The following is a 26,577-nucleotide window of genomic DNA, read 5'->3' on the forward strand; positions in this document are numbered from 1 at the left end:
GGTATCACTAGCCTACTTAAAATATGGGTGGACAGAATATTATTAGAAGATAAGGCATTAAGTAGTGTGCTCTTAACAAATACATTACACACAACATGTACTGTTAATAAAGTAGCATTATAAATTATATGAATTAATAATAAAGCATCAACACAACATTTGCGTTGATTTACACAACTCTTGCGTTTACAAAAAACCTGTCGTGTGTCATGTTGAGTGGCAGACCTTTAGATCATTTAGTCAAATGAGAGCGTTTATCATCCACCCTCAACCTCCTGCTTCAGTCTATTCAAAGTTATGTAAAGGCATATACATGTGCTGTGAGCATGGTGAAGGACAGTTGGAGGCCATGTGTTGGTCAAGGGTTTGACAGACTGTTTGCTTTGTGTTTTTAAGAAGGGTTGGTGAGGGACTACAGGGCGGGGTCATCTGGACCTCTGTGTCCTTACTGTATAATGTGTGTAAAGGAAGTTGTTCATGGTTGTATGTGTGACTTGGCGTCTGCCTCGAGGTTTCCGGTGTGTGGTGTATATATGCTTGACTCAGAGCCAAGCCGAGGATGTCTGTCTTTTCCTTGTAGAAGCGTAACTCTACGCCTCGACGTCGGGCCAACACCAGCTCCCTCCGCGCCACCTGCAGCTCCTCCCCGAGCCGCCCCGGTGACTTCTGCTCCCGTCCGAGCCAATCCAGAGCCATGCTGCTGCGCATGTACTCATCGAGACCTCGCTGAGAGTAATAGGTAATCACACTCTGAGAGGAAGGAAAGCAAATATACAGTCATCAAGGTGAAACCATGGATTCAGATATATATCCTTGGCAAGGTCGGTACCTGTCTAGAGCACTGCCTTTCCCTCAGAGCTTTCAGCGTCCCGTTCCAGTGCAACAACTGGAACACAGTCATCATCTCCTGCAGAGGGAAAGACAGGGTCAGAGGGAACACCTCTGTTGAGAAATGACTTGAATAACAAACCAAACACCCAGCTCTGTGTACATATGTCTAACAAAGATAACACGTTAAGTGGATATTTCTTGAACTCACACCTAAACTGTGGATGATTGGTTTGAAAAGATATTGTAAATCTTTATGTGCCAGGTAGGTTTCACCCTGATTTATAAAACACTGTCTGGCTGAACAGCTGCCATGTGTTAAGAGCTAGTGACATTAGTGTTAAACAGACAGGGTCTATACTTTAACTTAAACTGACCCAATGAGTCACAGATGGAAAATGGGACACGTAACTTGTCTTGGGGTTGAAGTCCACGCTGTACTTGTCGGCCTGTTTACTCTGTTTCCAACTGTGCTTCGGTCTCATGCTACTTGTTTATGATTCTGCTTGCTACCAAACTATTTGCCACCTCCTGCTCTGACTGCATGTACGAATACCTCATAAAGCATTCACTGCATGTATCCCCCATGGTTGATGCTGTGTGGGCACTGGGCAGGCTTTTGTATGAGTGTGACTAAGTTTCAGTATCTGTGCATGTACAGTACAGTACATATTGTGCGCACATATGGAGGTGTGAGTATTACTTGGAAGCTCTCCATCCTCTATGAGTGGTGCTTTAGCAGGAATGATAATGAACCTATTTCCCCCGTCTAATAACCCTCTGTCTGCAGACATGCTTATTTACACAAAGGTAGAAATATTAGGTGTTTCATACCAGGACTCCCTGCCAGGGTCTCACTGAGAGTGAGATAGGGGTGGGAATAAATCAGCAAAAGCCAAGCAGGGGTGCAATGATAACAATCTGAAGTGGAACTACCACACAGTGGTTATGATTTTTGTTATGTTTGGCTTAATGGTTCCTAATAATGTAAAATTATAGTAATTTAATTTAATATCCAATTATTAATACGCTGACGATCCCTTAGTGAGTTCTTTTAATTACATAGATCTTTCACACAATTACATGATTTATGAGCCTAGCAGTTTGCAGAATACGTTCGGGTGGTATGTCTCACCTGAAACTCCAACATTGTCCTTCCCATGTAGGAGTGGAGGAGCGAACTGTAGGTTCCTACACTGGTGCCTGAATCACATGCATCTTCTATTGAGACCTTCATGGAGACAGACGACAGTGCAGGTCAACATTCATGCTGAGAGCACCTATTTCAACATGATGTAATATTTAAGCAATATTACCCGAGAGGGTGTGCTTTAACGTCATTTGAGCACGACGGTGATGCGGTCAGGACCGAGGCGCTTGCGCCGAGGTCCGCAAGCATCACCGAAGTGCTCAAATTACGTTTAAGCACACCCTCGAGGGTAATATTGCGATTATACAACAATTACCAACAAAATAGAGCGTATAATTAAATAAATATTCATGTTGATGGACGTTTTGCTCTCAAAATTTAAAGTTTTTTGCGAGTGTGCTTCCCGTTTCCATGGGAATAAATGGGGTCTGACTAATAACTGAAACACAATCAGTCACGTCAGTAGACTCCTATGTGTAATGGAACCTAGTTCACCTCTACAGCAAATAGTCCGAACCTTAGTAACGACCTAGCAACAGAAATGATTTTCTAGTCCCAGATGAGTGAACTCTGAGCTGACGTTCATGTTTTAACGCGGTCTCGGACTTTCCCGAACTAAATCAACACTGCACAAACTCACCCAAGTTATAACAAAGATGCCGTTTTTTTCCTTTCACAGATGTAGCTTCTACAACCGCAAACTCTGCATGTAAATGAAGTTATAGCGCCGTGTCGCCGACACAGCTGATAGAGAAAGACATACGATTACTCCAGATTATTTAAAAGCCCAAAAGGCGCAAGCAAGAGAGAGAGAGGGAGAGAGAGAAACATACAGGTAATCACCTCCGTTTTATCCAATGAAAATATTCAGCTCCAGGCCATATTTTAAAAAACATATTCACCGCGATCACAACTCGTGTCTCTCCGACTTTGTAACTTTACACACAAGGGAGGGAGACAATCCTCTCGGCTGTAACGGGGAAGTTTACAATATATTAACAAAAAATAAAATAACATAATTGTTCTATAAATGTGACTTTGGCAGCTGTCAGGTACAACCTACAGGAGATCAATGTAGTTTGTGATTTATTTTCACGAGTAATGAATTACGTTTTTCAAAATAAAAGGGGGAAAAGTCCATGTTGCCATGGAGATGTGTAAACAACATGACATGGCGAAGTAATATTTTCAGTGATAAGTCAGCCGTGCTGTAATGCTGATTTGAGCACGTTCTAAATGTCTTATTGACCAATCAGATTGCTCGGTCGGAACTACTTGTTGTATAATGTGGGTTTGCAGTGTCTCACACTCACAGCACTGTCTGCGGCCGCCTGCCTCAAACTCTGAGTGATGAACTGAGGGTTGATGCGTCGACATGGCAACTCATTCACAAGAGAATTCATCAGAGCCACACGAGCTGCGTCCCTGCGAGCTTCTGCCTGAGTGTCGCACGCCTGAGGATGAGGAGGGTTAAAACGGTGAAAATGAATTGCTTCAAACTGAAAAATGTGTGGGCCTAAGTGGGCACCCACTCTTACATTACGATGATTTTACACTCGACTACAGCTAATCATGGGATCAGAACTTAAATCACCAATGAGATTAAGACGTTAGAGGCATTCACAGATAACCAATCACATGCCTGCTCTGAGCTGGGGGGCTTCTGTCTGGGGCACAATGAGACCATTGAGAGACATCATGGGATTTAAACTGAACAGCATCAATTTAAACAACCTTAAAATTGTGCGTGACTGTGTGTTTATTCCCACTGAATATCCTTCAAGTGTTGCTTATAAGCACCTACGTCTGAATGTGGACATTGATGTGATACAGCTGCACACATTCAAATGCTTTTGGTCAAAACAACAATGATTTGTAAGAAAACTAGCTTCTGCTGTGTTAATAATTTGTACTGCCACTAAATTAAGAGAACCACATGTAGATATGGAATGTAACTCTAAATAACATTTGAAATTATTATTTACATACATTGACAACATGATTTTGCTTTTGTTACATTACAACTGGAACAGGGACATATTTCTGTGTAGTAGTATAGTGTATGTTCTGATTCATTAAGTCAGTGCAGTCTTGTTACGTTCACTACAAACTGACAGAGCAGTGATGACAGTACCTTATAGTTACCAAAGCAGCTTCCTCCTGGAAGGGTGACATAGCAGATGAACGGGGGACCAGGGGAGGGTGCAGACTCATACAGGAGCAGGCTCTCTGTCCGAATGACTGAGTCCCCACCAGAGCCATCAGATTCACCGTTTAACTGACTGGCCCGCTTCTGTTCCCAGAAGTTATGAAGCATGGCCACCACATTCACTGCACACACATGGATGTCAAAACAAAGACAGGCAGCGCAGAAACACAGTCGTAACAGACAGCAAACTAAATTCATTTGTCTTACGGACACTCACTCACTCATGGACAAGTTATCAATCTTGATTTTCTTCTGATACAATCTGACAACTCTTCTGTTCACTTTGGAAGTCATGTTTTTATCAGGGAAACCTTTATAAGATAGCCTAATGTATTCATGTGTAAATGTTAACCTAAATATTTCAGAAAGAAATCTGTAAATCTGCATCCCCAGACAGTGTTTCTTTTTCTAAAGTAGAATTAGGAATGGCAGGGAAACACCCCGTAACTTAAACAAATCAGCAGGTTTTCACCTTTTAAGCTTTTCCTGGCTCAGAGAAAAGTTTTAATGTTTCCTCCACTGTGCTAAACAGTTCACTGCAGCACAGTTTATAAAGCCTGGAATAACTTAAATGACACTTGTTTGAGCCATTATGCCTCACAAGACATGTAACGGTCATTAAAAAACAATGAACTGCTTATTTTAAATCACTTTCATGCATTCTTGTTGTGTTAGTGGTAAAAACCATATGAATTTCATATTTATCTATTGAGCTGATCTCACTAACTAATAAACATCTACTTTGTGTTTATTTTCAGTTACTCACAGTCTTTGGAGCTGGTGCCAGTCTCACTCTGCGACAGGTATGACATGATGCTCTCTTCATCTTTCATTTTACTCATCCTCGCTCAGCGTTTCCTTCCACAGATGCAGATCCTACATGCTTCTCCAAAATGATCCGCCAGAACAGCACAAACAAACCTTCAGCAACGAGTAACCACCATCCTCGTTGCAGTTCAGGATGGGAACACCATAAGAAATGAGCTCAAAATTTGAAAGCCCTTCCACTCTCCCTTCTTTCCCCTCCTCCTCCTCCTCGTCTCCTGTGTGAACATCTCACCAGGATTTCTCTTTTGAAGCAGACCACCTTTGTCACCCTCACTGCCAATTAACTCAGAGGGCCCCCTCACTCTTTCTACACATGCACACACACACAGAGGTGCAGAGGAGGAATGCTCGGCCCCTCCCCTCCGGCCTCGCAGCTGGCTAATCCCTGAGCAGAGTTGGATTTGCTGTAGACCCGCAAAAAGTTGCCAAGTTGAGTCACAGACGGCACAATGTACAAACTTCAGCGACGCAAAAAATTCGGAACTGTTTTCTGAGAAGTCCAGGATAGCTGCATATTTTACCTTTTTGTATCGAGGATCATAAACAACAACTCTGCCCAACATGCAGTGTCTTAAGATGTGTGGGGGTGGGACACTTTTGACTTCACATACTAATTTGAGCGCACTGAGCCCAGGGTCTGAGCTCCATTCAACCCCTTCAATATGAATGGCCATTGTTCAGGTCTGAATTCACCCGCTCCCTGAAAGCCTCGTACACATAAATGAACCAAATTGTGAAAAAAGACATAGTTTCTGAGCTCTCAGGCTCTCTCATCACAAGTCTCACACTGTGTTGAAACATGTCAGTGAGGCAGAATGTACATTTTCTTTTACCTGCATCTTTTTAATGATGAATATACTGGTGGAGCATATGTGTTCCCACATGCTTGTGTCAGTCTCTATGTTTTTGATTGGCTGCTGGGGGAGGTGGAAGCAGTCAACTATTCAATCTCCCATGATAGTCAGAAGACCTTTGAACAAGTTGCAAAACAAGGGAGTTTGGCATAAATTAAAGCTGAATGCATTCAGTTTGAATCTTAAATCCACACCCACATTAATCACTGTCAGCAGGAGCCAGACTGAGAATGAACTTGAGATCTGAATAACGGCAAGTTACAAATGTTTCAAGACACTCTCCTTTTAAACTATTAAAAAGCCTTTATGTGGCAAGATGGTCATGTGAGAGTTTAAAACCAACAAATTGCACTGTGTTTTGGCATCAAGCCTTCACCAGGCATTTTTAAAAAATTGCTATAAAGGAGAGTGTTTGAGGGTTTTTATTTTTTGTGTACATGTCCCCACTCAACGAGCACCCCAAACAAACACAGCCTGAACGCCTTCTCCAACACTGTTTTATGTTTCTGTTTGTTGTAGCCATGTTGAGGGTCTCATTTTATATCAGTTGAAATAAATGTATTTGACTTGATTAAGAAATACACTTACGGTAACTGTTAATGCCATTATTTTGAAGAGAAAATACTTGACAGCAGTAATATATAAATGCTTTAATTGCCAACCAAACTGTTTCAATATATTTACATTAGGCTGTGTGTAAAGCATGACAGACCACAGAAGGTCAAATAGAAAAATGGCTCATTATCATTCTTGACAATGAGGAAAATGGAAGTGGGAGCTCAAACAGGAGAAACACAAACAAGGTCACACTGTTTTCACTTAAGTATGACCTCCCACCTCCTATTTTTTCATAACAGTACAGAACAACTGAATTGTTCAACGAGTCCTGTTGGATTTTTTTTTCTCCATCATGTGATCACAACTCTTCAAATGACGTAACAAAGGAACCATGTGGCATGCATGTTAACCATTAACAACAAGCATGTTGACATGAATCCTGTCCGTCTGCCACTGCAGTCCCATTTACCCCCAGAAGGAGGCGCTCTCCAAACTAGACTTGATGTTACTTTGGTTTTCCCTCCTGGATTTGGTCACCAGGTTGGCTTCTCCCCTCTGCAGACGTCTCCTCTGTGCCGCCTTCTGCTCTTTGGTGAGCTGCCTCCGCACCTTTTGACGGACCACGTCCTGCAGCGCACGCAACAATAAACAAGTTACAATACATGCAACACTACGCAGACTAGTTGCTGCGAGTTGTTATTTCTGTAAACTAGGATTACTGCTAAGGTGGTGAAATAGTCCAATATGTGATGTGTTTGTACTGAAGTGTAGACAGTTGTTTGTGTGTGTTTAACTTACCGGTGGTATGGTAGAGCAGCTCCCCACGCTGCCGGTCGTAGCCTCACTGTCCGTCCTCCTCCTCCTGTGTTCTGCCAGGTGCAGCAGACTGTCCGAGTCTCTGAAGGAGAAAAGAGAGAAATAATCTAGTGCTGTTCTGGCACATTTCTACAACAAAGCAATAGAAGTTCATCATGACTTTTAACAACAATATTAAAAAGTCTTGGAGCACGCTACTGAATGTGGTTTAGAAGCCACATATACACTTCAAATGTCTCTGAAATTCATTGACAGCTCCTCAAGCTGTCATGAGCACAATAACGAAGCCTAATATTTTTTGGACTTGTATCACAGGTGCAAATGGAGTATTTAAACTTCTTTTTTGTATTTATATTGTGGTCATTTTCAAGTACCTGAAGGGTTTGAACTCTTTGTTAGAGGCAGAAATATCTTCCAGCTCTGGGCACTCATCCTCTGCTTCCCTCAACTCTTTTTCTGTTTCTTCATCACTTTTAGCAGCAGGGACTGTCTCAGTCTCTTTCTCCTCTTCCCGTTTTTCACTCTTCTCCTCCTCCTCCTCCTCCTCCTCCTCCTCCGGTCTGTCTACATGTGTGTCGCTGACTTTCAGGCCCTCCAATTCCAGCATTGCATGTTTATATTCCTCCATGTCCACATTCTCCTCTTCGCTCTCCACTTCTTTTTCTTCCTCACTATCCTCCTCTTCGTCCCCCTCCTCTGCCTCGGGTCCAGCTGGGTGAAGCAACTCATCGTCTTCCTGCAGATCTTTGGTGAAGCCGCTAGCTGACACTTCAACATCTAGAGAACATGACCGCCTGCAGGAGTGACCAGCGACAACAAAAGTAAAAGAGTTCATTTAAAGAGTTTTAATAGTTGTGAATGCACTGCAAAGAAACAAAACTATTCCAGTTCAACATGTGACTTATAATATAAACTGTATTGATATGCACTAATTACTCAAGAATAAAGCTCTGTAGCAAGAAAAACACTTCACATTGTAGAAACTAGTACAATTGAGTTGCTTAATTTCATGATTTAAAGCAGATAACCAGACAGTAACTTTAATGTTAACACTAAGAAACAGATTGAGTAATTTGAATGTGTGTGTTTTTGCAGGGGAAAGGTAATATGAGTTACCTGATGTCTCTGAAGGTTGGGAATAGCTCACTCTCATAATTGTATCTTTTCGCAAAGAAATCTCTGATACATTTGACGTCTCTGTCAAAATACCTAGAAACAAATGGGCGACAAGTGAACAACATGAACACCAACTGTGGGTTTGATAAACTTCAAACATTTGATTTCCAGCTTCATGGCAGAGCCACCAACCATTCAGCGTTAGGATGTGAAGTGGACACCATCTGAGGGAAGTCTATCAGAGTTATGTGGTCCTGGTCATCCAGCATAAGGTTGAACTCATTAAAGTCTCCGTGAATCAGGCCGTGGTTGGCCAGTTTGACTATGAGCTCCATGAACTCATTGTACAGGGCCGGCGGATCTTGTAGCTCGTGGACCTGACACCTGGAAGAGAAAGAGGGAGACGAAATAAACAAATTACACACAGAACCCATATTTTAAAGAGAGTACTGTGTAATATTGGATAAAGCAGAGAAAAGGACAAGCTTGTTCACATACAGTGGATATCCATTGATGAGCTCCATCACTACAGCATGTCTGTTGTAGTCCACAGGTTTGGGAACAGGAAAACCTCGATCGTATAATGCCTGTAAAAGAAAATGACGATATCCACCGTACAAAACTCAATTCCATTTTCTTTCTGTTCCTCGTCACAACCTACATACATACTTTCTGTGATTTGTTACATTACCTTCATGTAGGCAAATTCCTTCATGGCAGAGAGGCGAGAGAGGTAGAGCCAGGACACGTTCTTTCTGTGTTTGTGGTAATCCCTCTTGTTCTTGAGGTTCCTGAAGGAGGTACGACCCAATCTGTGAAGTTTCAGCGCGTACTGCTCCCCATTTGGACTTGCCACGATATAGATGTCTACAGGTGGTCAAGAAAAAAAGATACATTTTGTATAAATATAAGAACCTGAGAGATTGATCTTGGCAATGAAGCCTAGAAACTGGACATAAACATATCCTCATTTAGATGAACTGATATTGGGAGTCAATAAAACTAATTTCTTGTTCCATTTTATTTCTTGATGTTCATTTACATTAATTGGCCTTTTCACTTTATGACCTCATGATTGATGGAAATTTTGTAAATGGGTAATTTATCTATTTATTTGAGCGACTAGACCTACTATTTATAAATTAAAAGGACTTGTGCCACATCATTAATGTCAACCACATCCCTTCAGTCAAACAAAATGTGCTTTGGTGGATCAATGTACAAATATTTACATGCTTTTTGAGATTTTTATTTCTTACCTGACTCTTTACCCACTCCCATCTGGTTGCCAACTGAAATTAATACTTCTCTGGAGCAGAAGGTCTTCAGGGCAAGGTAGTCATATCCTCCGTAGTTCAACCTGTATCCCTGCACAGCTGAAAGCAACACATGCATACCATGTTGAAAAAATAACCTGCATGTACCACCTCTATCTATACTTTAGAGACAACGCTGGTGTAACAGTGTTTTCTTACTCTTGGTGCGTTCATAGGCCACAAGTTTGTGCTTGACGAGCTCTCTGAGAATCTTATTGCAGCCGCCATGTTTGAGGCTTGCGATGGATGAAAGGAGACTCACAGGGACAATCTCGTGGTTTTTCATTCCCATCTCAACCTGAGGGGAAATTCCCAGGACAAAACAGAGTCAATCATTAGTGTTGAAAAGCCACACTCACCTTTTTTTTTAAGTTGGATAAATCATTTGTGATTCTTCATATGTCTGGTGGGGGTCTCATATTAGCTTCACATGAACTGAGGGAAAACATTTTTGCACAAAAAGCACTTTGAGGATTAGAGCTGATGCTGATAATCGTGCATTACAGATAGTCAAATTAACGGACTAGTTAATTTGTTTGGTCTCACTAAGTCCAATGATATACAATGTACGAATAAAGGAGACTAATGGGAACATAAAACAAATGAGAGACTATTAAAAATAACTACTCACAATACATTGAATATCAGTGAAGGTACAGGCAGATTTTCTGTCAGTTAACTGATTAATTACTCAAACAACTACAGCTCTTCTGTGGATTTTATCTCCCACCATTAACCCTGACGTTGCTTTAGGAAGGGATAATATCAGGGTCACCGTTAACAGGAAGAACAGGTGACAGAAGAAAGTAAACATACTAATTCTATAATGGACTGAGAGTAAATCCTAAAACTATTGGTCATCGTGTCCCCATGATAACAATAACGACTGCAGTTACTAGAACCAAAACATGCCCAACGTGTCAGCACGTAGCCTGTCACAGTTCGCCTACATGATAACACACTGCCGCTGGAAATTTCACTGACAGCTTTAAACGCAGTGCAATGTCGTGGACAAGTAAGTGACAAGACAACTAGTAAGTTCTACGTCTTCTTGATGTACAGTAAGTGCACTGTTCATGTGGGGTTATGTGACAAGGCTAGCTTAGCACATGCTATATCCTAGCTAACTGTATGGGCAGAGCTGCCTTCAGCCAGCTACTTACCGCCGTGAGGACCCGGAAGTCATCTCGGGATAGATATCTCAACACCACGACATTCAGCTTCCCCATTTTCCCACCAAGTCACACCACTTGCCGTCTAGCAGACTTTTAATACGAATATCACTTCAACTGGGAGTCAGTCCACCACAGTAAACACATGTGCAGGGCGGAAGTTCGACGAGCGCAGGTCACGTCACTTCAGGTTTACGTTCGACGTCAAGCTGACGTACTCCTACAGATGGCAGCATGTGTGATACAAAAATGCAAATCGCATGTAATTGGAAAACTTATAGAAGAGTATCAATCAGCTTTTATAAAGGGAAGATATATTCACAACCATATTCGACTGATTCTAGATATGATTGACTATCAATCATTCATTCAATCAGATAGTCTTGTGTTATTCATAGATTTTTTCAAAGCATTCGACACTGTGGAACATGATTTTATGTTTACGGTGCTCAAAAAACTTGGATTTGGAGAAGGGTTCTGCAAGATCATAAAAATGTTTTATAATGATATTTACAGTTACATCTCCCTCAACCCTGGAATGACACCAAAAATTAAGATCTCACGTAGACAAGGTTGTCCTATTTCGCCAAAATTATTTATTTTATGTACACAAATGCTAGCATATCTAATTATAAATCACCCTCAAATTAAAGGAATCACCATTTTCGATTATGAATATCGAATAAGTCAATTTGCAGATGACACAGTAGTCTTTCTAAAAGATAAATCTTTAATTAAAAAAGCATTCAGTCTTTTCCAAAGCTTCAGGATTATGTCTAAACCTGAAAAAATGTGAAATACTATCTCTTCATCCATGTGCTGAGACAAATATAGGCTCCATCCCTGTCAAAACTGAATTAAAATACTTAGGTTTAATAATGACTACAGATAGAAAAAAGAGAGAACAATTAAACATTGAAGGGAAAATAGATAGTATGAAAAAATCTCTCAACCATTGGCTCATGAGAGATCTCTCTATTCTTGGCAGAATCTTATTAACAAAAGCAGAAGGTTTATCAAAATGAGTATATCCTTGTCAATCTCTTTATGTTCCCCCCCAAATGATCAAAAAGGTAAATTCAATCATTTTTAATTTCATATGGAAAAACAAGACACATTACCTTAAAAAATCTGTGATGGTTAAAGACTACAAACATGGTGGGTTGAAAGCTGCTGATTTTGAATCCATGATAGGTGTATTAAAGTTGAACTGGATAAAAGCTTATTTGACACAACCGAATTCCATATGGTTCCACATACCAAAATATCTTTTCCAAAATGTTGGAGGATTAGAATTTTTGTTAAGGTGTGACTTTGAAATAACTAAACTACCAATCAAACTGTCTGACTTCCATAAACAAATATTGCTCTACTGGAAAATGATGTTCACACACAATTTCACACCACATAGCTCCACCTTGTGGAATAATAGAACGATATTAAGTAACAGGAAGACTTTATTTAAACAAGAATGGTATGACAAAAAAGTTCTATATGTTACTGACTTGATGGATGAAAATGGCAATTTGTTACAATTTAATTCATTTGTAGAAAAGTTTAATTTAAAATGCTCTAATAGAGAATTTAATCAAATCAGTAGAGCTATTCCACTTCCCTTAAAATACATGATTAAAAATATCCTCACAAATTCAATTGTGTCTGTTAAAGCAGAAGTAAGTGGTCCGGTCGTTTTCGCTAATGCTGCGTTCCAGGCAGGCTTTTGAAATCGTAAATTACAGCTTCAAGTCACAACTTACGACTTTGTAGCGTTCCAGGCAACCCACTTGTGTTTTTCCGACCTGTTTTACCGGTGAAAGTCACTATAACGGCCACTCGTAACTTCCGACCGGTGAAGTCGTACCAGATCGAACTGGTACGACTTCACGTACCAGATCGAACTGGTACGACTTCACGGTCGGAAAAATACGAGTTTCCTTGAACGCACCATAACAGTCCTCGTCCCTACGTCGCCACATTCACGGCGTCCCTTGGCTGCACACACAGCCCTGCATGCCGTTCTCTCTCCTCATTGGATAAAAACTGTAGGATACGATAAATGTTTTCTCCTCGGCTCAGAGCAGAGCAGAGTGACTGACAGACCCGTGTTTCAGACCAAACACTCTATGTAAGTGATTGCTGTCGGAAGATATAACTATTTAAGAATTATATTAACACAAATATATCACTTACTTCTGCTTTAACTGTTTGCTATGTTGTAAGCTTGTACTGTTTTAAATGCAAGCAAATATTTTTTCCTCAAATGAGTTCAAATTGGAATGTATGACATTGTGAATTTGAAATAAAGCTTTGAAATGAAAAAAAAAAAAAAAAATGTGTGATACAAAAAAAAATTTGGTGAAAGGTTTGTCTCCTATATCAGAATGCTCTAAAGATGTCAATAGTTGTGTCATGCCATTTCCAAATACTACAAAAAGATTTTCAGTTTGTCGGTCAGTCCGTCCCGTCCCTGCTCTCCATTTCTCTTTCTTATGGTTGTTGAATTGCTTTCAATACAAATTCAACAGAGCAATGTCTTTCGAGGTTTAAATATTTTTGAGAGAGAGAGAGATTAGGATCACTCAATTATCAGATATACAGTCTTATTTTAGGAAAATAAACAACAAATATAGACATCACTTTAATAGCCCCTTCTGAGCCTAAGTCACGATTAGGTCACGTGTTCAACTGGAGGCAAAACAAACCGATTTTAGAGGCAACTACTAAGCTCTGGGACTTTGCCAAGGGCTGCCACCATGTGCTGCCGGGTGCCAGAACCGAAAGAGTAATGGCTTAAATCTAAAATATTACCGGATACCACCTGCCAGTCAAAAAAAACTTAACAAAGACAACTATGGCTAAATGCAATCAGAAGAAAGGACTGGACGGAGACAATCATCAAAAATGCTTGTGTTTGCAGCGCGCACTTCATATCAGGTAGTTACTACTAACGTTACTAGCTAGGTGTGTTAACTAGCTATACATCATTTTCTTGTGTATCTTGCCATGCCTAACATTTGGTAGCTAACTAACTTAGTAGCTAAATTTATAAGCCCAACCAACCAGTAGGCTATTTAACGTTAGCTGACTGCCAGACACTGATCAGGTCTGAAACTTAATTTAACAAAATGTGAAATATTATGTCACAACACAAATGAAACACTAATGTGTAAGATACCAGTTAAAGAAAGTGTTAAGTATCTCGGAATTCATATTTCTGAAAATCTTATTGAACGTCAAACAAAAAACTTTAAACCCAAAATACAAAAAACTAAAAGTATATTCAATATGTGGCTTCAAAGAGATTTGTCTCGATTAGGAAGAGAAACTCCAAGTCCAGAGCAAAATTGAGTTATTATTAGGGATGCACATTTTGAATTTTTTTTTCTGACCGATAACCGACGCTCGTTAACCGATTATTAACCGTTAACCGATAAGATTAAGAATCTTGCGGAGCACGGCCCCCCCCCCCAAAAAAAAAATAAAAAAAATTTTTGTTTCAATTTTTTTTTTTTTTGCCTTTACACGTGCGCCGCGACAGCTGATCAGCGCGCTCTGTCTCAGCTGATCGTGCTCTGGAGGTTAGATCGTCCAATGTAGAGCTGTTTTTATACAAAGTGCAGCCAAACACCAGGCTGAAGGAGCAGCAGAGCTCCTCTGACAGCTCCTCTGTGGAGCTGCAGGAGAGCTGCAGGTGAACAGGCTGGAGAGCAGCCACGTCCTCTTTTTTTTTTTTCCAGCGCCGTTGTTACAGGTGATGCACATCTATGTCCGTGTAGGTTGCATTTATTGTCTGATCTTCCTTCATGGGGGCTGCTGCACATACTGTCAGTCCTCCTGTGTAACTTTTTGCTGCGAAATATGACTGAAGGCACGTGAACTCTGCACGTGTCGACACGCCCCCATGAGTTGACGACATAAGGAGCTAATAATAATAAATAAATAACCAATAGTATTAATCGGTCAAAGTTCTTGTTATCGGTTAACGGTTAAACGGTTAATCATGTGCATCCCTAGTTATTATGAAGGATTAGAGACTTAGAATATCCGGACCCTTCTGGGTATGGTAAATCACAGAGACTGAACCTCAGAAGGTACAGTGAAAACTTCACAATGAAGGGTGAGTATCTGAAATGCATTCAAATGTAGCTATTGCGATACATGGATTTGTCTGTAATGATTTTAGCTTTTTAATGAATTTTCATTTCAGATGGTGAGCTCTTCATTGGAAAGAGGAGGGAAATCAAATCAAGAACAGATGCCAAGAAACTTTCACAGTTTCACAGCTCACCATTGGGGGGTGGGGGGGTTTGATACCTGGGTATGTTCTCTGAAGTTTCTATTCTATTTTTGTTATTTGTTGTGTCTTTTGACTTTTATGAAAGCTATACAAATGTTTTTTAAGGTGCTGGAATGTAACAAGTGCCAGAGGGTAAGAAAACCTTTAGCAGCCTTACTGTGCGTTCACACCAAAAGCTTCCAAAGCGTCAAAAACGCTCGAGGGTGGGCGTCAGACAAGACAGCTCCCAAAACGGCAAATATTTTCAGCCGCTTTGGCCGCTCGTCACGTGACTGACGTCAAAGTTCCATCGCGCTGGTCATTGGGGAACCGAAATACAAAAAAAAGAAAAAAAAAGGCAGCCGACGGACATCTCTATTCTGACAGGCTGCCGCCGGTTGCCGCTTAACCGCGTCATAGCTAATTACCCTAAAGTAAACCACGGCTCAACTTCTCATCTGGTGACGCTTTGGAAGCTTTGGACGCTCTGGAAGCGCGGCGACGCCTGTTGACGCTTTGGACGCTCAGTGTCGCCAGGCTCTCATTGAAAATGAATTGACTTCCGGCGTTTTTGACGCTTTGGAAGCTTTTGGTGTGAACGCAGTTATACCCCTTTCCCACTGGCCAAAAAACCCGTTTAAACCCGCTACCAATCGGCTTTTGGTGGCAGTGGGAAAGGCGCACTGAGCCGCGTCGACCGGGGTCAAACGACTCGGCAAGCGACCTGGGTCAAATGACTCGGCAAGCGACGCGGGTTAAAATCGCCTTTAATCGGCTCGGCTCTGCTCGGCTTGCAGTGGGAACGCCAGACCCGCGTCAACCCGCTAATTTACGTGACGACGTTGAGTGTTACGTGACGCCACGTCATCGCGCCGGTCGCGTCTCATATCACGTACCAAAACAAAGCTCTGCTCCGCTCTGCTCTCATCCGAGACTGGGATCAAAAGATCAAAGAACACTGACCGAAAACGATTGAAAAAAAGAAAAGAAACAACAGTCTGTTTAACTGACGTGTTGTGCCGCGGACGAACCGTCATATGGCCGCGGCAGACTCGCTGTCCTGCGCAGTCCTGGTGCTCCACAGGTCGGCCAGACGCCTTGTCTGCCTCGGCAGACGGACACTCCGCAGCGGGCGGCTGTGGCATGACTCGCACCGCGGATGAGAGCGGGGCAACATGATTGCTCTGTCTGATCCCCCCGCGGGGGGTCAGACTCGGCTTATTTTGGTCAATGGGAAAGGGGCCAAATGCCGATTGTTAGCGGGTCGACCCGCGTTTAAAAAACCTGCGTTGACTCGCTAATTTTAGTGGGAAAACGGCTTTAGAGACACTGCAGTGTATCAAGGTAAATCGGTAGACCTGCAGGACTAGGAGGGGTCTTTCTGAAGCTAATTAACATATCTTTAGTCTTTGTCACATTCAGCTGTAGAAAAGACTCATCACACCAGCAACAAAATCGTCAACCACAGGACCATGTTGAAACTCATCCCCTTCTAAGAGACTGACGACCACCGAGTCATCCGCAAATTTGATGATATGTCTGTTGGGATGATTGCTACGGCAGTCATTAGTGTACAAGATATAGAGTAAAGGAGAGAGACAGCAGCCCTGAGGAGACCCAGTAGAGGACTGCAGCTGGTTGGAGAAGGAACCGTTTACCCTCACACACTGAGACCTGACAGTCAAAAAGTCCAGTATCCAGCCCACAAGATTAAGATCCAAATTAAAAAAGTGAATTAGCTTGTCAACTAAAAGATGTGGCTGGATAGTATTAAAAGCTGAGGAGAAGTCTAAAAACAACAATCTAGCATGAGCTTTTGTCCCTTCAAGGTGGCGGTACAGAAGGTGTAGCAGTGTGGTGGTAGCATCCTCTACACCTCTGCCACACCTGTAAGCGAACTGCATGGGATCAAGGAGTGACTCCACCTGTGTTTGAACCTCTTGTTTAATAATTTTTTTCTAGTGTTTTCATAATTAAAGAGGTCAATGCTACAGGCCTAAAGTCATTTAATGTTGCTGGGTTTTTCGTCTTTGCTACAGGAACAATGGTGGCATGTTTCCATAAATTAGGCACCTTCTGTTGCTGAAGAGATAAACTAAAAATAAAATGAAAAATGCTACTCAGCTGTTCAGCAGTGGCTCAGGTTGCCAGAACCTTGCCACCTATATTGTCTGGCCCAGGACTCTTGCTTGGCTTGGTTTGTCTAAAGTATTTTTCCACACTTTTGATATCAATAACAAAAGCAGGAGGGGCTCTAGTGTTGCTCTTTAATACATTATGTGATTCACTGAAATCCATATGATCAAACCTTAAATAAAATTTATTAAGCTCATCAGCTAACTGTTTGTCTGAATTGTAACCAGGCAGGGCAATATTACTGTTGCCTTTGTGGCTTAACCCCGTCATAGTTTTCATGCCATGCCACGCTTGCCTCAAATTATTGCTGCCCAACTCGGCTTCATCATGTCTCACATCCTCATTTCTCTGCATCTGATGTCATGTTAGATATCTGTGATGGTAGTATTTACAGAAGCCACCCTCTCTTTTCAAGAAATGCAAATGCACTTCAAATAATCCTTAACTGTGATGACATTGAAATAGTAAATCCAATTGGCACACACACTAAAAAACACAAACTCAGCATGTTTTATTGGACTTTGGGAAACATCCCACCCATTTCAAGGTCATGTCTCTACAAACAACAACAAATGGGAAAACTTCTTGTGACTGGTGTTGATCACAATCCTCTGTCTCAGTCCATCAGCAGATAAAACGACTGTGGTTCAACTAGATCAGATGACCCACACACACCATGTAGTAATATATTTCCAAACAGGTTTGGAAATATTGTTATCCAGAGGTCCTTATTTATGAGTAAAGTTGAGGTGCTTACATATTGTCCACGGATTGATAGAGAATTCTTTTTTTCTATTTAAGGGTAAATGCTTGCTGTTCTGGAGGCCATTGAAGAGGAAACTAGATTCAACAGGGGCAATGGGGTTAAATCAAGCTCATTTTTAAAGGGACAACGAGGAGTTTTGGAAAAGCGAGGTGTTTTCACACTACATTTATGAGCCTCCGCGCGCACCGTAAAATTCTTTGACCGGCGCAAGACGGACTCATGTTTTCATTCATCAATAATTAAAGTCAGAGGTTCAAAGAGGTTCAGTTACCATCGTAGTTCCGACCATAAACGGCGATTAAGCTGCGTTACGCCACGAAACCGAAAGTAAGGAAACGCTGGTCGGCTCGACCAGCATTTCCGCCACCACTAATAATAACAAAATAACGATAGAGACAGAACGATATATTTATCGAAAATGGGCCCATTAACAAGTGTGGGTAGCGGGGATTCATCCACATTAACGTGAGACTTTTTTATAACCGAATAGAAACTCCTCGTTGTCCCTTTAACTGTCTAGTAGGTGTGATTTTATTTAAAATACAGTAACACACACCAAAATCAAACATTTTGGTCTTTGGAAAACGATAAGTTACTTGTTAGATTTAACAAGCACCGTAACAACAATGGGATGATACATTATAGTATTTCCCCTACCACTATGGCGGCGCGTGGGGGTTGTTTTATCAAACTATGCTATTATTGCCACCATAACTAATTTTGAGCATACCATAACTCATTTTGTCCCAATAGGCTCATGCTCACTGCACATATTTTTGTAGGATTTCTCATCCGTCTCAGTTCCATCAACAAACCCAATGGAGGCTCCCCAGCTCGTTCTCCGCATAGGCTGATTGATTGATTGCCTGGAGGAGGTGTTTGTGGTTGCGGATGTTTTCACACAGTCAAAAACCATCTGAAAAACCATAAATGGTTGCTGTCATTCCGACATCCCACCACTCCGACATCCTTAGACATACCACTATTCCGTAAGGCTTTCAATATAAGGAAATGTGTGTTGCTCAACAGGTGACTCCCTAATTAATGGTGCGTTCCAGGCAACCCGTAACTCGTGTTTTTCCGACCTGTTCCTATGGTTACCCGTTAGAACGTACAGTCAAACTCGTAACTTCCCACCTGTGAACTCGTGCTAGATCGATCTACTCCCAGTTCCCAGTTCGTAACTCGTAACTTGCCTGGAACGCTACAAACTCGTAACTGGTGACTTGAAGTCGTGACTTACGGGTTAAAAAGCCTGCCTGGAACGCACCATAAGACACGCTGATAGAGGCATACCCACATGGTTGTGCGTCATTACGCAGCAGAGCGCAGACAGGGACTAGTTTGCCTGTCTAGCCTCTACCTGGTCTTTTTACTAAACTTGACCAAGTCCTTTCTTCATTGCCTAAGCCCAACCAGTGCAAAATCTTTTGAGGAAAAAAATACGCTATTAAAGCTGTATGGCTATGGGGTGTTCTTCAGCCCGACGCGAAGCGGAGGGACGAAAACCCCTTGAGTGTGTTTGTGATTGATGCCCATCGGCTCTCGTTTAAACCTGAATGTTACCACACAGATCTTAGTTGTCATATAAATTTAACTTTCATCTTAATATGCACTACGCATAGTAGACTTACCAAACTTTGTCAACATGGCAGTCTTTTTGGAGGGAGATTATAAAAAGCTGGTGCATCGGGAGGCAGGAGGGAGAGGTATTTTGCCAACGAAGAAACAGGGCAGAGAGGATCACCAGGCTGTGCTCTCTCTGTTCTCCCTTGTGGGTCATTGTGGTTTTTTGTATGTTTGTTGAAGGTCAGCGTTGCGTATTTCATACCATTTTCAACCGTCTTGATTAAAAATGACGATGGTTTGAGCTGACAGTTTCCTTCATTTCCTCCATGTCCAAAGTGCAGCTGTATGTCGAACCAAACTTTGTGCACTGGATTTCATCTGTTTTAAGAAGTTCACTGGGGGAGATCCCTGCTTTCTTCTCAGGGATGTATATGTCTTCAGCTTTTTAGGGCGACTCATCTTACTTTTCTTGGTCTTCAGTTTTTTTATTTTAGATGGAGAAACATTTTCTTTTGTGTTTAATAAAAGTGATGTGTATGACAGATCATATGACAGATAGGACTTATTGCTTTCTTCAAAGAGATTTTTGTCTGCTGTCCAAAACTTATTTGATATTCTTTGTGCTTTTGACTTGAGCTTTGCCTGATATCTGTGGCAGGGGCTAGAACCTACTGTATACAGTAATAGCACATGAAGAAATGTACTGTGAGTTACTGCTTTGTTTTTGCACACTCCTACTTAACCCCATCAATACAAAGTCTATTTTTTCTGCTGTCGGGAATGACTTACCCAAAATAGTGAAGCCTATTTTCACAGCTACAAGGGCTGTATAATCTTGGTCTCAGAGAAAGCAAAGACCTGTGAGATAACTACAGAAGTGTCTGAATCAATTAAATTCATCACATTAATCTGGAACACTTAAGAAAAGTATTATTATTATTATTAATCTCTGCCTAAAAAGTCCCCATATTATTTAAAGTGAAAACTAACTTTGAATCATGGGATAGTCGCCCAATTCATCTAAGAATTGGTAAAGTAATAGCCTATCTAATGAGTAAGTGTGCAAAGATAGACGCTAAAAAAAAGTGAACCTGATCAATTTATCTAACCTTAACCCAATTTGACCTTTCTCACATGGGCTACCAGAGTGGAAAAATAAATATATTTCACTAACATATGGTTATTCAGTCCATATTGGTTATACACTATGTAAACCAAGCATAGTCTGTTTTGGTAATTTATAAGTTTTATGTTGGTGAACACTTTTATTTTGGTGAATTTGGTGACTTCCTTCTCCGCTAGAGACGGGAACCAGAATGCAGACAAAATTCGGAGTTAAAGGACAATTCCAGGCGAATTCAACTCTGGGGTGTATTTTCATATCATTTTAGGTCTAAAAGAATGAATCTGAAGATTTTCAGTTTAATCGCTCCTGTTTTGCGGTAGTTGCGTCTGTCCGCGCATCGCCACGGCAGCAATGAATGGGAGTGAATGTAAGTTCCGCTGTTTAGGCTGTTTCCAGCCCTCAAAGCCGCAATTTTTTTCCACAGACAGCGTCAGATGGCGACTCAAACATGCACCGAGAAGTTTATTTACTTCAAGCAAGCCGACATGTTTGTAAAAGTCGATCTAATTCAAAGTCTCCCGGAGTCTCGCGCGAGACCCAGTTGCCGTGCGCGGTGTGTTCACATGCAGTGGGAAAAGCTACCGTTTGTGTCATAAACACAGGAATATCAACTCTTTACTTGCTTGAAGTAAAAAAAACTTCTCGGCGCATGTTTGAGTAGCCATCTGACGCTGTCTGTGGAAAAAAATGTACATTTCAAGCAAGTAAAGAGTTGATATTCCTGTGTTTATGACACAAGCGGTAGCTCCTACTGCACCTGAACACACCAGCACTGCAACTTCGGGCTCACGCGAGACTCCGGGAGACTTTGAATTAGATCGACTTTTACAAACATGTCGGCTTGCTTGAAGTAAATAAACTTCTCGGTGCATGTTTGAGTAGCCATCTGATGCTGTCTGTGGAAAAAAATTGCGGCTTTGAGGGCTGGAAACAGCCTAAACAGCGGAACTTACATCCACTCCCATTCATTGCTGCCGTGGCGATGCGGGGACAGACGCAACTACCGCAAAACAGGAGCGATTAAACTGAAAATCTTCAGATTCATTCTTTTAGACCTAAAATGATATGAAAATACACCCCCGAGTTGAATTCGCCTGGAATTGTCCTTTAACATGGTGACGCGAGGCGAAACCATAGAGTAGGGTGAAGCTGCAGTACCGGAGTAACCGCAGTTCTAGGGCCGCAGTTGTAGGACCGTTCGATTTACGTCACAGCGCCCCCTACCGAGTGGAGACTGCTGTTACCTGCAGTTTATTTGTATTCTTTGCTGTAAAATAGTACTTTCTTATTTCAGTGTTGGTCAGTAATGCCCTATTAATTACTGTAATTTTATTACCTTTTTAGTTAGGCTACATAATAATGCAACGTGTTATTATTTCAGTAATTAAAAAATATTAATACCAGCCGAGGTAACCTCTCCGTTCCTCTCACCCACACCCGTTCTCGGATTGGCCCGCCCCGCCTGACCTCTGCGGTCCTGTCCACACACACTTAAAGCAGAAGTAAGTGATATATTTGTGTTAATATAAGTCTTAAATAGTTATATCTTCCGACAGCAATCACTTACATAGAGTGTTTGGACTGAAACACGAGTCTGTCAGTCACTCTGCTCTGCTCTGAGCCGAAGAGAAAACATTTATCGTATCCTACAGTTTTTATCCAATGAGGAGAGAGAACGGCATGCAGGGCTGTGTGTGCAGCCAAGGAACGCCGTGAATGTGGCGACGTAGGGACGAGGACTGTTATGGTGCGTTCAAGGAAACTCGTATTTTTCCAACCGTGAAGTGGTACCAGTTCGATCTGGTAGGAGTTCACCGGTCGGAAGTTACGAGTGGCCGTTATAGTGACTTTCACCGGTCAAACAGGTCGGAAAAACACGAGTGGGTTGCCTGGAACGCTACAAAGTCGTAAGTTGTGACTTGAAGCTGTAATTTACGATTTCAAAAGCCTGCCTGGAACGCAGCATTAGCGAAAACGACCGGACCACTTACTTCTGCTTTAAGCACCTGTCCTGGGCTACACTGTGTCGGCCTGCTCTGCTGTCCTTCTGGAGTTTTTTCTGTGTTGTTTATTAGGCCTATTATTATTATCTATTTTGAGGAAATTGAATAACTAGTAATGTCACTATTTAATTAAGGAACCAGAGCAGTAACTTGATTACTTTTAGGTGTGCCCAACTTGGCAAACACTGAAACTAAATTTTATTATGTATATTATACTGTAATTCAGATCTCCATTAAAAGAGCTCCAAAAGGTTAACAGGCCTCCGTTACTGCTGAGTTGGCAATGTGCAATACGCAAGGATAACCGTGGGAGCAAATTAAGAATACTAAACTTAACATTTATAAATATATAAAAATGTACAAAAAAAGTCCACAAGTCTTTTTTCATTTTGGGTACGGTCTGCTTGGATGTCAGCAGGAACATCTTCAGTTGGGGCACTTCTTTTTGGCACTCTGTATAGGCTACTGGTTTAAGAGTTCCCTGGAGCAAGCTTCTGGCCTCATCACTCCAGAAAGCGAATCTCTGGCCATGTCTTAATAAGAAAATTGAAATAAATTATTACTTGGGGAAAATGATTAGTTATATGTGCACAATTGACCTTCCTAAACACTGTCAGAGACAAGCATCAAGACTACTCGATCTGTTATAACTGATGGTCTCTTCTGTAGATAGGTTATGGATGTTATCACCATGTAACACCAAATACATTTATACTTTGTATAATGTATGCAGTATGCGACAGTTGAGGGTCCTGTTACTATACCTCCAGTTGATCATGCGCCCCGGCTACCTAATACCTGGCCACGGGGATGTCCCTTTGGCCAAGTGGTTAGTGTGCATGACTGTTACCCAGTCTGGGGTTCGAAGCCCGCCCGGGCCCTCTTCACCTTGCCACATACACATTTGCTCTAGAACTGTCATATCCTTCTATTTGAAATTGCTCCAATCAAAGGCATGTCCACCTACAAGAAAGATGAAAATAATTAAATTATTCAGCCTCTAGACCTAGCTATGCTAGTTAGCATCCGCCTAACTTAGCATGCTAACATGCTAACGCAGTTGCGGCAAACTTAGTAAAAGTATCTATCACATTTAGCGGATTTACGAAGGGTAAACTTATCTATCAATACATAACGTGGCACACTAATGTTAACTCGCAGATCGATCCATTTACAGTAGTGGCCAACTTTTAACCTTAAACAATTAAAAGTGTACTCACTTTCTGTCATGTCATCTCTCGTCCTCCTAAACCATAGACTGTAGGGGGCGCTGTGACTTAAATCGAAAGGTCCTAGAACTGCGGTCCTAGAACTGCGGTTACTCCGGTCTCCAGTCTCTGGCGATATTTTATTTTAAACCATGGCCCGCCCAAACGGGACGGAGGCGGCCGCCATAGGCTCATTAATTAATGGGAAACTACTCTGCGTTTTTGCAAGCTGCAATAACTTCTTATCACAAAACATCAACGGTAAGACACGCTTTATGATTTTGTAAAGTTTTTTTTTTCATCTCTGCTTTCATGACACTACATGTGTTTGTGTGGTTAGCTTGAAGTGGTGAAATTAGCAGAAGCAAAATAGTGGACATGCTGTTTTTATGTTTTTGTTACATGTGTTTTGTTTGGGTGGCAATGCTTGACATGAGCTTTTAGCTGAGTTTCTCCCCATCATTTTGGTATGCTAACGTGTGGTGCAGGTCAAACTTCTTGTCCTCAGTCGGAGGTCCACTCTTTCTCTTGGAGGGTGGTCTTCCTAAGGTCCTTGTCCTGTCAATAACGCTCAGTAACTCATAATAAGCTGCTTCTCCCTTCTTTATGACTTTGTCCAGTATTTCTCTGTTTTTATCGAAGTAATCCCTTTCTGCCTACATTTTGCCGACCAATTGAAATGTTTAGGCCAACAAAACTACTTAAAAGTGAAGTAAGTTTTAAGTTGGATATTCGACAGTGCACCTATTTTGCAGACTTTACAGTAAAGACGGCTACAACGTGTAGCTTCCAGGTCATGTGATCAATTGACTGAAAATCTGTGTGTGATCATAGTAGCCTACTACACTGGCTGCATGAGATTAGACAACAACATGGTCCACTAACACATCTAGCTGTTTATAACACTCACACATTTTACATTCATAACAAACAAAGCTAAACAGACAACACACACAGCTAGCTCAGTAGCTGACATTTTCTTGCTCAATTAATAAACAGTTGTTTCTGTTGTTATCCAAATGCTAGCAGCCTAGCCCTTGAAAAGATATGTCTCAGCTGCATCTATGTTGAAATTTGACTGTAGAAATGGACAGGTGAGAGCAATAAAACTTTACAATGGCTGAATCTAGTTGTTGTCACATTGCAATACTGCCACACTGGCTACTGGGACATTATTATGAGTAAGCAATCTTTAATGTCATTACAGTAACTGTGTTCTCCCCCTAGGTAATTCAGTGTCTGTTGTGAAAAAGGCTTATGAATGGAAATGAGTTGTCTAAGAGTAAATAGATATTTTGGTGTGTAAATATTCCAGTGTATTTTATTGAGAAAGTGTAGGCCTACCAGATAGTATTTATTTGATGCTTGGTTGCTCCATTGACGTTTGTGTTGCGTGACAGTGTCTTGTAACCATGATAGATCACTGCTGTAGTAAGTCCAAGACAAGTTTCACCCACTGGGACAATAACACATCGTGTATTCTGTATCGTAAAATGAGAGAAATAAATATATCTGAAGTGATGTTACAGGAGTAGAAACCCACCCAGGACAGGTCCAGTGAAGTCTGAAGGTTGGAGAGAGGGAGAGAGAGGTGTTAAACAGATTTACAGGCAGGTTTCTGTTGCCATAGCAGCTAGATTCTGTGCATTCCATGGGCAGGTAGGTTATAAACAGAGAAGTGTGTGTGTTTACTCTCTACACACTCTCTCACACACACACACACACGTACGTATGTACTGAGGGAGAGACAGCTCTCCACTTCCACACGCTGTGTTGACTCAGTGGAATTCCTCCACTGGTTTATTTAACATTGTGCGGTTCAGCAAGCGCCTGCGTCCAAAGAGAGGCCGAGCACAAGCTATGTGTTTACATGTAGGCCTACATACTACATATACATGTGCACAAATTATGCCGAGGTGTTTTACCGGCCTTGGTGTGACTTTTACTCTGGACCGCAAACTGAACTGGCTCCTTTATTAGTAATTGATTTATTCCAGAACAACATACGTTTATTCCCCAAGAAGAAAATTAGGCGAGAGTGAGGTCTGTGTGAGCGGCTTGGTCTGCAGAGTGTTTCAGCCATTCACACCCTCTGCACTGCGTCATGGACGTTTGGCTGCCCATGGCCACTCAGTGCTCCTGTTTGTTAACTTGTGTCACTATAATGTGCAGTGTGCATTAACAGCTCCAACAGCTGTGTCCTGGGTGCCAGCCATATATAGCCTAGATGAAGTTTGTACACAAATCCTATAGTGTAGGCCTACACAGTTTATGTGATACTTCCCCATGATACAACAACATTACGGACCTCACACTGAATTACATTTAGTTAAAACTGTTATATCTGAATTTTGCTAATTTTAGATCATGAAGAGCCAGTGAGTTTGAGACTTGGTGAATTGTTGATTCAGAGTGCTGTTTGTGCAATTCTTAATTTAAAAGCTAGATGGCACTGTGACATAGGTAGATGACTAAAGCTGCTGTCTTTTGTCTCAGCACATTGTTGTTTCTGGTTTAAGTCAAGTACTGAAATGGAATAATTTTCCTCTTGTATGTGCACCTGGGCTTTTGTGTGATCTGAAGTGTGTTTTAGAGCAGAAGGCTTTGTTAGTCTTTGTTGCCGTACAGCTTTAACCGAACCACTGG

At 41.5% G+C, this 26,577-nt stretch overlaps 2 protein-coding genes across 2 annotated transcripts; both read right to left on the bottom strand.

The window, feature by feature from the left end:
- Positions 1-21: 21 nt before the first annotated feature.
- LOC146981581 (protein limb expression 1-like) lies at positions 22-5,865 on the bottom strand. The gene is made up of 6 exons (XM_085786958.1): positions 4,954-5,865; positions 4,113-4,309; positions 3,292-3,432; positions 1,964-2,059; positions 830-907; positions 22-750 (listed from the first exon to the last, which is right to left on the bottom strand). Exons 1-6 carry the CDS (start codon positions 5,027-5,029, stop codon positions 286-288), a joined length of 1,053 nt encoding a protein of 350 aa, XP_085643084.1. The 5' UTR covers positions 5,030-5,865; the 3' UTR covers positions 22-285.
- Positions 5,866-6,504: 639 nt separating this feature from the next.
- Positions 6,505-11,036, bottom strand: riok2 (RIO kinase 2 (yeast)). Its single transcript, XM_085786957.1, has 10 exons — positions 10,839-11,036; positions 9,835-9,973; positions 9,619-9,735; positions 9,051-9,226; positions 8,858-8,946; positions 8,552-8,743; positions 8,360-8,452; positions 7,618-8,037; positions 7,226-7,325; positions 6,505-7,054 (listed from the first exon to the last, which is right to left on the bottom strand). Exons 1-10 carry the CDS (start codon positions 10,902-10,904, stop codon positions 6,893-6,895), a joined length of 1,554 nt encoding a protein of 517 aa, XP_085643083.1. The 5' UTR covers positions 10,905-11,036; the 3' UTR covers positions 6,505-6,892.
- Positions 11,037-26,577: the final 15,541 nt, after the last annotated feature.

Source organism: Trachurus japonicus, chromosome 9 (genome assembly GCF_045865225.1).
Source record: "Trachurus japonicus isolate A0001 chromosome 9, Traja_1.0".
Lineage (NCBI taxonomy): Eukaryota > Metazoa > Chordata > Actinopteri > Carangiformes > Carangidae > Trachurus > Trachurus japonicus.